The following is a 12,670-nucleotide window of genomic DNA, read 5'->3' as shown; positions in this document are numbered from 1 at the left end:
GTTCAATTCCGTCGAAACGGAAGAAAATATAATTAGGCTATCATTTCTACTATACATTTAAAACCTTTGTATCTAATAATTGTTGCTTACTCTTTAATGAAAGTACTTAGCCTTCGACCTAACAAAGACTATTAAGTATTTAAATGAAATACAACAACCGATTTCAATACAATACCAGATGATCCTACTTATAATCACGAGACAACAATTATTCAAAGATTTTCAAACCAACCACAGTCGAGGTATGTTTCCGTCTATAAAATTATAATATGTTTCCTCCGTTGAATTTCTTGAATTTGTTATGTTGTACTTTTACCGGACTTGCACTGATCGGAAATAATAGCATCTGGCCAATAAGAAAATCCCAGTTTTTAATTCTAATATTTGGATTATAAAGAGGATTTTCATGAAAAAGTAAGTATAAAACTTTTGTCGGAAAAATGAGATTCATTCATTTAACTGCAACTTCTGTAAATCTACCTCAATATGAATATATTATATTCGTCTGTTTGTGAGTAATAATAATTTGATATTTATTCACATTATATTGGCAGATAAACAAGCTTTCAATGAACAATGATATCAAATTCTGAATAAAGTACACCTTTGCGACAAAAAATGTTTCGGATAACGATAGAATAACCATCTAAAAAAAGAATAAAAACCTGAACATGAATCTTTTGTTGGTAAACCTTTTTATCTTGTTCTAGTTAACCTCAGATCTCAGTATATTCATAATATTTTGAGATTTCAGAATTTACTACATATGTATCAAGAATCGTTATCTTCAGAAAGGCTCAATGTCAAATAGAAAACGAAACAACCAAAACCACTTAACATACATTTTACTTTAGAAAAACTGCAAACTTTGATTAAATACAAATATCCAACTTGCAAGTTGACAAGAAATATGACATAAATTTCAGTTACTATTTCATTTTGTTTTAACTTGTCTTTAGTTATAATGTCTGCAAATTAATATTGCTGTATTCTGAAGATTAGCTCTTTAACGTTTGTATTAGGTTTTGGTTTTTCAAATATTTTGGCATCGAGCATCACCGAAGAGACATTAATTGTAGAAATGCGCATCTGGTGCAGCAAAATAAGTAACATTGATCATGACAATCTTCTTAATAAATGGCAAAAATAATAAGATTAAAATCCACAAAGATTTTCATTTGCCACTGGACGTTAAGCAACCAACAATCAATCAATCATTCAATTTGCGTCAAAGTTCAGTTATTTTTTTTCAACAGAATAGAAATATTTTAAATATAAGACTACAAAATATCAGGTTTCTTATAGGGAGTTACAAAAGCAAACGATGACAAGGACATACGTTATATTTATATAACAATACCCTTTTTAAGCTTTACGAAATGACAATGAATAACAATATAACGTTATAAATTACTCTAACAAGTTCAATCTTAAGTGACAAAATTATGTGTTATTAGTTTTAAATTTTAACCTTTTAAGTTGTAATTTCATTTATTTCAATATTGGGGTGAATAACTTCGCCTACAGGAAGAAAAGCAATACGAGGTCATTACAACACATTGATGTTCATCCGTTGGCATTGTGAAGTACTCCTAACCGGCATTTATAACTACAATGCATTCAGTTTAAATCAAAAATAAAATCCCTTTTGTCCAGTTTTGAAGAAATACTACCGAAACCTTGGTTGTCATCTCTTTTCTTAAAACAAATCTACAATAATGGTTTAGTCACAGTTCATAAAACAGTAAGATAAGATAACAACCCATTTTACTTGAATCATAGTCGCGGGGTAGAATGCTGAAAATGACTTGACAATATATAAACCGATGATAATAATTTGATAAGTTCAATTCAATGGATGATTTAGCATAATGTTACAACGTGTCTTTTCATAAACAATATGCATCACAATTGTAAATGTAATTTAAGCTATTACTGCTTTTTCTAAATTGTTTCATGGACATAGTGAAATGAGCATTGTTTTACTTAAAGTTTGTCAACCAGTGATATTTTATTTGGAAAATGCAAAAATATAATAAAGTGAAAAATATGAAAATGATTATTGAACACATAAATAACATAATTTTTAAAACCGAGTAACAATTCAAAATTATGTAAACAATATTTTGTAGGATGAAACAAGTTGCTTTCTTTAAAAAAAGAAAAGCAATACGTGAACCTAAGGCCGCTGACTGCCGGATCACCAAAAGATTGTTGCTGAATTTGTGTTTGCTTTTGAATTGAAATAATTGACTGTGATTAGAAGAAGTCAGTTGAAAGTGTATATTTACATCTACTATTTGACTATACATTTTAAAGCTAGACTATTTTATTTAGTACTTGGGAATGTACATAATTTTCCCGATGATAACCCTTTTGCAAATCCCAATTTCTACAAACCGGATGACTTGTGCAAATTGCACAAACCAATCGCAATATAAATGTATGCACTCAGTTTGCTTTATAATCTGGAATTCTGCATGCATTTATTTTATCTATCATATCTTTATATTTTGCTTCCTGCATGGACCTTCATGTTCTCAACTCGTTATTGAAGCTGTCTGTACTCATTGTAGATGTTAATTGTATAGATAAATCTATAGTCCAATTTCCATGTGCAATGAAACCTGTGGCATGCAACTGATTGGGACATCTTATAAAGAGACTTTTTTTGGTCTAATAAAACATCTCAAATTTTAAGGATTTCCTGATTTTACTTAAATCAATTCAAATATTCTACAGGGAAACTTGGTTTTGCCTAAGAATATCTTAATTCAAATTTTTTATGAATACCTGTACATACCCTCAAAATAACCAATTTATATAAAAAGGTATGTAGATATAAAAAGATACCAGAATTTAAAATGATGTTCGCCAGACGCCAGTCTACAAAAAAGCATCAGTGACACTCGAATGAAAAAAGTTGAAAGGCCAAATAAATTACAAAGTTAAGGAATCTATTCCTTGGGTAGACAATCCTTAGCTTTTCGAAAAGGTCAAAGTTTATTATAGGACAGTGACTCAAAAAAGAAACAAAAGAGAAACAGCTAGAGGTCAGAATACCGTAAGTAATGATGACCGTGCATGAAAGTCACATGTCAATCTCTTACAGCCGTGTCCTAAATTTAGATAAGAAAAACGAAAATGCGCATTCACGAGTGAAATTAGTATTATTGGAATTTTTTAGAACGCAAACCAATAGCATTGAAATGTGATCTATAATGTGAATGAATCAAGACGTGTAGGATAGTTGGGCAACACAGTGAATACAATTTTTAAAACCGTACCATAGTACAAATATGTAGATGTTATAAGGTTAAACTATTAAAACAAACAAACAAAAATAGAATTGATATTTTATAAAAAACATACGTTCCTGTTAGTAATTTTTTTCCGAAAATTTTTAATATATATACATGTAGTATCAATAAACACAAACGTCAAGTATTTACGGACGGACATTTTATTTATCAAATGAATCTATTTTTAAATTCTACCATTCCACTATATGAATAGATTACTATACAAAATATAAGCAAAGACTTATAAATCCATACTAAAACAGTCCAAAAAAATTAACATTATGATAGTACTTAATCAAATTTTGTTATGATTATTGTAAATTATTATTACGTTGTTTTGTGAGCTGCAAGGATTTAAAATCTTTGTGAATTGAAAACACACAAGTATTTTTATTCACGACCGTTTAAAATTCAAATATTTAATTAATTTATCTTACTTTCAGTTTTATGGATATATTACAATACAAAAAAATAAATAACAATTACTTATAAACCCTTACTAAAACGGTAGGAAATAATTAACGTAGAAATATAATTATTATTGTTTATCAACATTTTTTTTTGTATGATGCAAGGATTTATTCAGATTTAATTATCATGCATGTTTCGTTTACAAATCAATATTTAAAAATACCAAAGCAGAGTATCTTGTCATATAAATACTTATTTCTTAATTGCAACTCTGAAAATATTCTGACATCAATTTAATATTTAGTTTCTACAGAAACATAAATACAGTATATATTTTGTATATACTTCTTTGATTTCTATTGAATTAATTAAATTGAATACTTTTGATAATAATATTATCTTTCTGTTTTCCGATCTAATATACACATTTAAACCAGAATGTTCTCTCCTTAGTCTATGATGAAAATACACACGTGGTTAAATCTTCAGACATAATTAGTTTACGTTATCATGGCAATGCACAATACCACGTTATAATTGACCTAGATACACACAGTGTACAGGGGTCGTTTTAAAACAAATATAATTGCGTTGTCATAATACTTGTATAGAAACTTTCACATCAAAGCGCTTATAAACATTCACATTATTGAAAACACATATGTTTTGTGAAAAGGCAAAAAGGTTCTTATATTTAAACGATTTATTGACTGCAACCTAGCCTTATTGTTTACTTTCCAATTTACTTTGATGGTGTAATGTCACGTGGTAGCCTAGCCATACAGGGACCGTATCAAAGACGTAGATAACTACCTGTATAAATGATCGAAAACTTTCGAGACGTTCCGAGAATTTTATTCCGACTTCCGGCCGAGAGATATCGAGTGGCCCATAGACACATCCAAAAATTCGCCAATATATAAGCAAAAACTAAAAATACGAGCGTAAATAATGCTCTTTTTGTCGTTTGGTCGGATAACTTATATCTCTCTAAATAACATTTAATTTCACTAATCAAAAAGTAGTATCAATTCTAATAACTGAAATTATTTCTTATAATTTGACTACTTAATGTTTCAAATCGCATTTGCATCTAATTGCAAGGAAGGTCAATAGTGCCTTGTACAAATCTGTAATATATGTATGATATATTTGATGCATTCTTCATAATTTAAAATTCTAAGAAATAATCATCAATGCTGAAACGCGACCTTCTTGGTTGATGACATATTCAGAAAAAAAAACAGATCACTAGTGATCACAACGGAGCAATGCGTTAAATTCCGTCCACGTAAATAATGCTGTATATATAGTTTCAGCATCATCTTATAAATGACGTCTGTTCATTTGATTACATTTAATTCAAAACAAATATACCAGCATTATTTTCCTTTCTCTGTGTCGTTTAACTTTCTCGTGGTTTTTCTTTTTTTATGACTTTTTGATTCATCTAGTTTCATAGCTGTATTTGGAAAAACATTCGGAATTTATGGCCGTTAACATGGTTAATGCTCTTCAACCTTTTACTTTATTTAGCGTTTTAAAATTTTGGATTCGATCGTCACTGATGAGTCTCGCTTTCAAAATTATAAGCCTGGTATATCTTTGATGAGTTATTTTTCATATGGTTATCCTTTAATTTTATTTTCGAATACTCTTTCACAATAGAAAAAAAAACCCAAATAAACATTAAAGTAAACCTTTGATTTGTTTATCGCTAAGTATAATGTGTCATTTATTTATGGAACTGTATGCCTTAATTGTATTTTTGTGTTCTGTTCGTATAGTTGACACAAACTTATTTTGTGTAGTATCTAGATTTGAATTCGATTTTTACATCGCGATGACCGTGAGGGCATTCCGATGTATTGTTGCCGACGAGATTTTCTACTTACGTAACTTTCGTGTTTGACTGGTAACCGATCTATAAATACGCGGACATAATCGAGTGCAAAATAACATTCCTTATCGCTTGTTATAAATTCATTTCTTAAATGAATACTCATAAAATATTTTTGTTTAGAACATAAATTAATAATATGAAAATGTTTTGTCGTTAGAAATATTTATATAAGTAAAAAATCATTGATAATATCTATGCACACGTACAGAAAAATTGTGTTATGCGGAAGAATATATTAAGAACGTTTTGCGGGAAAATATGAATGCCTGCTCAAATCCAATCTATTAGAAAAATCATATTATTACAGAAGAGTGTCCACCATGCACTTGCACTGCACTATTATTAGAATAGTAAAATATAATGATATACAAATGGATGAAAATTATATTTTATACATGTAACTGTTATATACAAACATTAATATAATATATAACAACAAACCAGAGTATACTGATTTGTATCACTACAATATAATAGTTATCACGGTGACGTTGAATTCCCTGTCATTTATTCATTATCCGCGCACGAACTTGTCTCAGAAAAAAATATCTCTGTACATTAACCTCACTTTCAGGTATACAGATGTGATCTTTTTTCTGAGACAAGTCTTTGTGACCATCCACAAGAACTTGCGGTCATCCGATGTTCAGTACTTCAGTACTTTGATATAACTTCTTTCAAGAAGTTAATGAGGGTTACGCCCCTTTTACCATATGTATAGCTAGGTTGTATAGCGATTATGAAAATGATTATAGCATTTACATTTACATTAACGTGATTTCAAATTTGAATGTAAAAAGGATGATAAATGTAAAAGATAAACAATTTTGTCTGAGTGTGTATTTATAATGATACGCTATACACATAAAATGATAATTGATAATCGCTCTTTTCGGTTGTAGTGTTTCGTGGAGTGTGGATATTGTCTGTCCTACATTTTTTAATATCCAACTGAACATATTCCTACATTGATTGTAATACTGAAGGTAACTTTATCACATAACTGTCCCTGTTAGTTTAGAAACCAAACATTTTCTAAACATAGTCAAGTCTTATACAGCCAATCAGTCTCCACATGTGAATTTTATGGATATTAAATTCTTTTTTTCCAGACACAAGTGTAATACTATTTATACATATATATGATGTAAATGGAACGGAAACTGACTTATGTGGTGGACGAAAGGGTCAATACAACTTTCATGGACAAAATATACATCACCTTTTGGGAACATCCTTCCACAGAATGACAAGAAAGGCGAACAGACTACGATTTCATACATTAACTGCCATGAACAAAATAGTAAGTACTTTAAATCAAAACATACAACTTAACTGATATCTTCATACGTACTTATATAGTTATAATAATGTATTTAAAACATTTATGAATACTAGTAACATAAATGAAAATAACGCCTAATAAATTTCATGCGTCAGAGGTGTTTTTTCGATATTACTTTACTTACTTAATCCCCTTCCTGCGTACTTGCACATAGGCCACCAATATTTTTTCGATATACCTTCATTAGAAACGCTCAAACAATGAAAAATACAAATCATCAGGAGCTATATGAATAAAAGAGTCAGAAAAAGAATAGCTAAATCCTTCTCTATTTTGCCCGAGGGAGTTGGAGCCTTAATTTTTGAACAACTTTTAAATTTGTCAACGTAGAATTCAATACACTTGTGTTATAAATCATGTCAGTACCAAAAGCACTAACTATTAAACTTGTGAAAACCTCGAGGACAAGCAGTCAACCGGCATCCGGTATCGACCTTGTGATAGTACATGAAATGAATGTAGTGCTTCCGTATAATAATATAATGTAACGTAAGATAAGAATGTGAATATGATGAATGAATTGAACAACGAATGAAAAATTAAACTTACGTTCATTAAAAACCTTTGATGTAGATTTCAGTGCAGACAATGTTTCCTGAGAAACCTTCATTAGGTACTTTCAAAAACAAAACTTTTTCAAACTTAATACATAAAACTTAACAGCATGCAAGTCAAAATCTTCGAAGTCTACTTTGCCTAAGTATTTGCAACCTTAGATTGAAAACTAAAGCTTAATTCATTAATATCAAATAAAAAATAAAAATGAATAATTTAAACCATGGCATTAATACAGTACCACATGCTTGGTGGTTGGTATCTTCAAACAAATAGTCTCATAACAGTTGTTCCGCTCTCTATTATTACAAAATGCATCGTTTTGAATTTATTTTTTCTCAGTCATAAATGTTTTATATGTGATTGCGGTCTTGAAAAGTTTCATCTAAAAAGCAGAAAGTTCCCTTATATCATTAACGGTACCAATTTTACTGCACCAAATGCGCATTTCGACAATAGATGTCTCTTCAGTGATGCTCGAAGTCAAAATATATGAAAATCTAAAACTTATCAAAAAAGATTGGAGTTCATTTCGACATTGTATGCATCAACACCTTCATGTTATATCGTTCTTCTATTCTTTATTTTCATATCTCATATTTTTCCTTTCAGGAATTAGCTTACCCTTCAGTTAACAGAGTAACAGAAGTTGTAATAAATGACCGATGTCTAGATTATATCACTAACAGCACTCTTTTTGATAATAACATCTCAAAGGTAAGAGTTGTCTATATAATAAAAGGATTTAATACGCTTACATCTACGCATCACAATCATGCCATTCATCCTATGATATAAACAAGTGTTTATTTTATTTTCATTTAATTCATATGTGAAAATATCTCTTTATACTTTATTGATTAGTGGAGGAAAAAATCTAAAATACTTTCCATTAAATCATTTACTAAACAAACACATGCATATTTGATTAAAGTTACGAAAAATTATCAAGACAAGAGAATTATTCAAATGCATGTTCTTTATTTTAGATCCATCTATTCGCCATTCAATTTAATATGCTTCAAGAAGCCAGAGAAGTTGTGAATCAGTTACACGCCCCTCCAAATAATTTTGGTTTCAGTCTGTTGCGACTAAGAAATAGCTACATCAAATCATTGATGTGTGAAATTTCAATGATAATGCATATATTAGAACAACCAGTACCCCCGACAACAGGAAAAAATGTGCAACTGTGTGAGAACCTTGACAGAATTGGAAAATATGAACAAGGATATGTTCTTCTGGATAGAATTGAGAAATTGTCACGGACTCTTCATTCCCAGTATTCCTCTCTTCGCCCTGATGACGTGCTGTTTTAACTTTACAAAAAAAATAAAGATTTCTAGTCAAGAAATCAAATGAGTAGCACTTATAGTGCTTTATGTGTATATTAATATCAGAAAAATGGTCATCGTGTGTCAAAATTACCAGATAAACAGTTTTTGAAGTAAAGTACATTTAAAGTTACGGATTTATTTAGGTGTGAAAATAGTATTTACAACTTAACAAAACTTTTCATGGAATTTGGAAGACATATTTATTTATCATTATCTTTATTATTTATTATTTTGTATTGTCGCATTAATTTTATTCTTTAATTTTTTTTTATCTTTTTATTGCATCATTATGTTTGTATAATTTTTGATATTTCTATTTCGAAATAAACGAATCGCTACCTCACTTGTAATGCATTATCATTAATTGTACTTTTTTTCTCACAAATATGAAAAGAAATACGCAAGTCTTGTCTGTTATAATACAGAAACATCAGAAACTAACAAACGTATCAAATATCAGCCATTATGTAAAACAAAATGGGAATCGAGCTACCTCCAAATAACTTTTGTTCATTTTGGAAATGGTGTGAATAGTAAATAAATTGATATTATACCAATTTTCGTGAGCAAAACACGTGTTTCTTGGAAACAACGCATATCAATACTCTCGAGACCGAAATCTTGGAAGCTTAAAAGTAAAAAGTTTGAAACACAGAAACAAAACAAAAAACCTTCATAGAACAAGCAAAACCACCAAAGGCTAAATTTGCTAGCTTTATTTGTACTTAATAATTTATGAAAAGAAAAATCACTATTTAGAATGTTCTATTTTAAATCATGCGAGTCACGAAGCATTGGCTTCTGGGTAGATGGTTCCCTCATTGAATTGTCAACCGGCAGCAGTACAAACCAACTTAGATGAGTTTCCGTAAAAAACAGTCTTCATTAGATATGCTCGATCTTCTTTTTAGAGCATAAAATTAAAAAGAAATTAGGCATAACAATAAAAACCATTAAACGCCAAGTTTGCAATAAAGAATTTATGACTGATTTACCTGTTTTATTTTGTACGAATAATGTTTTCATGATTTTATTAAAGTTGGCCGAGAAGTTTTGGGTCTAAACGTTCCTGAAAGTATATACATATAATGCATTACCGATGTTAAATACTGGAAAAACTTAGGTCTTTCACCGAAAATGCAAACGAAAACTAACTGTAATCTTCCATCCTGGTCTATATAACGATTAAGTACAATTGATTGCGGTATACAATACGTAAAGATGTACACTCATCATCAAGTAGACTCAACCAAAAAAATAAGCATATATGACTTAATGTTTAAACCAAATAGGTCAAAGCAGAATAATTATAACCGTCTTAGGTCAACTTTGCTGGAGGGAGTTGCAACTTTAGTTTTAAAACAATTACATTTTATTAGGTGCCCGTCTTTGTAAGAATCAGACAATTTAGAAGAATTTCAAAACATGGCAGAAAAAAAACGCCGACCTAACCATCCTATTTTGAAGTTACCCTTATCCCGAGTTAGAAATAGTAAGTATTTCGTTTCTGCGTGTCTGGTATTTTGAGAAATATCTAGATAACATTTTAGTTAGAATGATAGCAAATTACGGAGTTATCTCCCCTTAATTGTTAATTTCTAGTCCATTTCAACCAAATTATGTCTTGAAATACCAGAACAGGAAAAGGAAACGAACGTTATATTCGTGCACCTTTATACATTCTGAACTTAAATTAGTGTTGAGTTGAGCGAGTTTTTGTTTGTCAATTTCACCACTGCCCGATTCTTAGGCAGATTGGCACTTAATAGAAATTACAGAGTCATAAAATTATAGCATCGGGCTGTGGCCGAATTGTGCTTTCATGAACTAACAGTTCACCCGCAAAATGTACCGTATCTTAGCCTGATACGTGTACTTAGAGATTCGCGCGGACTGATGTCATGTCTTAAATAATGTTAAAATAAAGAGAAAGTTAAGTCATGTTTAATGGGTTTTAGATACAAAACAAACTATATTGTTTGTTCTGGTAGCCTTTAAAACAGAGTGTTGAAAGGGTTCTGCAAAAATTGCAATGATATAAAGGGAAACATCGAGCACAAAAAGGTATCAATTTGAAAAAAATAAATATAGGGTTACTAGTATATCTTCAGGAGTCGGGAGACTCGTCATTCTTGGCTGAGTTAATCGTATCCTATATTTGAACTCGGATCTGGGATGTTTCTGCTGAATTCGGCACACCACAGTCACATTTATCACAACCAATGCCTCTTATATTTTAATTTTGATTGCGTATTTATATGTATTCATATCTGTTTATTATTGATACTATGTATTTGTCACCTGTTTCTAAATGAATGCTAACATGACAGTAAACAACTATATTTATTGAACATATGATGTTCATTGGCATTTTATTGCCTTTTCTCGTTTTTACTTTCATTTTTGAAGTTGCTAAAAAATATGTTTAAGATAATCTTTTACAGTCGAAATTCTATTATACGGTTAAAATTGCTAGAAGAAAACAAATGATCAACATTATAATCCGATTAACCGTTATAAGACGATGACTTAGCATCACAAATACTTTAAAAATAGAGATTTCGTCAAAATAAAGTAAACAGGAATGAAAATTACTTATTTCCCCGACAACTTTATATTAACATGACATAGATGTGTTTTTTACAGTAGGATTGGCAAAACATGTCCTAAAATTCACAATCGTTTTGACAAACATGGCATGACCAATACGGTTCAAATTTATGTCACGTTGTTTACGTCACAGTTGGTTGTAAATCCCCCTTTGAGAATGTTAATTAATCATCTTTGTTATGTACCCGTGAAGGACATTGTAAAACATGAATGACCTCCGCCCACAAATAAGCATAACGGAAGCGAAATACCCTTTTGCTAAAAATGTATGATTTTGGACAAATATGGTGCAATAGTTTCCAGTCAACTTATCATATAAAGCGGGAAGTTAAACAAATTAGTTGTACATTCATATTTCACAATGAAAATCATTTAATTCATAACTTTAACTCTGAGAATAATTCATAAATCAACTCTGTGACCTGAAATTCATCTTTTTAACAAATACATTTAAACCCGAAGAAAATAAGATACTATTCTGTTTCTTACGTACGTAATTGGAAAAAAATACATACAAGGAAAATATTTATTTAGGGAGTGTTTTTGTTCAAATTTCATTAATAATGTACGATCAGCAACACCGGTTAAATAAATATCTAACACCTTAGCAAAAAATTAATCAGAATATCTACCTATTTAGATCTACAAATGTACTGGAAATTAAAATCATATTCTTATTCATTAAACTCTTTTAAATATTCGATAAATTGAGTTGATCGCGAAAGAGTTGTACATTCGCTTCTCCTAGAACCCAAAACAAAAATATTTCTCAGCTTCTTATCTTTTCTTTAAGTTGTGTATAGGAACGTTTAATTAAATTCATCCAAAAGGCAACATAACTATATCGCATTTTCCACCATGCTTTATTCAAATTTGAAAAAAAAAGTATTATAAAGTTAAAGTTGATATCAACATTTTGAATATTACTTTTTTGAAGGGAAAATGACATCAACCGTTTGAATATTGCTTCTTGGCAGGGAAAATGACATCAACGTTTTGCATATTACTTCTTAGGAGAGTAAATTTCAAAATCTTTCTCATGCTGGCCATAATAAAACAATGTAGGCAATGTTATTTATGATCAAAGGGAACATTTCATTTTTCCGAAATATTGAAATATAAATGCTAGGGTTAATATTTATTGTAGGTTTAAAATTGTTTTTATTTGGTCATCGACAACAAAGCTAAGTATAATCGGTGAATACTA

General features: G+C 30.0%; 1 protein-coding gene across 1 annotated transcript; it reads left to right on the top strand.

Annotated features, from left to right (window-relative positions):
• The first annotated feature begins 234 nt into the window (after window positions 1–234).
• On the top strand, window positions 235–9,196 carry LOC127733576 (uncharacterized). The gene is made up of 4 exons (XM_052242914.1): window positions 235–414; window positions 6,729–6,919; window positions 8,129–8,233; window positions 8,506–9,196. Exons 2-4 carry the CDS (start codon window positions 6,863–6,865, stop codon window positions 8,833–8,835), a joined length of 492 nt encoding a protein of 163 aa, XP_052098874.1. The 5' UTR covers window positions 235–414; window positions 6,729–6,862; the 3' UTR covers window positions 8,836–9,196.
• Window positions 9,197–12,670: the final 3,474 nt, after the last annotated feature.

The sequence above is a fragment of the Mytilus californianus genome, unplaced genomic scaffold (assembly GCF_021869535.1).
Source record: "Mytilus californianus isolate M0D057914Y unplaced genomic scaffold, xbMytCali1.0.p SCAF_3, whole genome shotgun sequence".
NCBI lineage: Eukaryota > Metazoa > Mollusca > Bivalvia > Mytilida > Mytilidae > Mytilus > Mytilus californianus.
This window is presented reverse-complemented; position numbering and strand designations above follow the sequence as displayed.

Excerpts from the sequence above, each read along its gene's own strand:
- LOC127733576 (XM_052242914.1), top strand. The coding sequence starts at position 6,863 with ATGACAAGAAAGGCGAACAGACTACGATTTCATACATTAACTGCCATG. Across the intron at positions 6,920-8,128 it reads TAACTGCCATGAACAAAATA|GAATTAGCTTACCCTTCAGT; the intron begins GTAAGTACTTTA and ends TTTTCCTTTCAG. Across the intron at positions 8,234-8,505 it reads TTGATAATAACATCTCAAAG|ATCCATCTATTCGCCATTCA; the intron begins GTAAGAGTTGTC and ends TCTTTATTTTAG.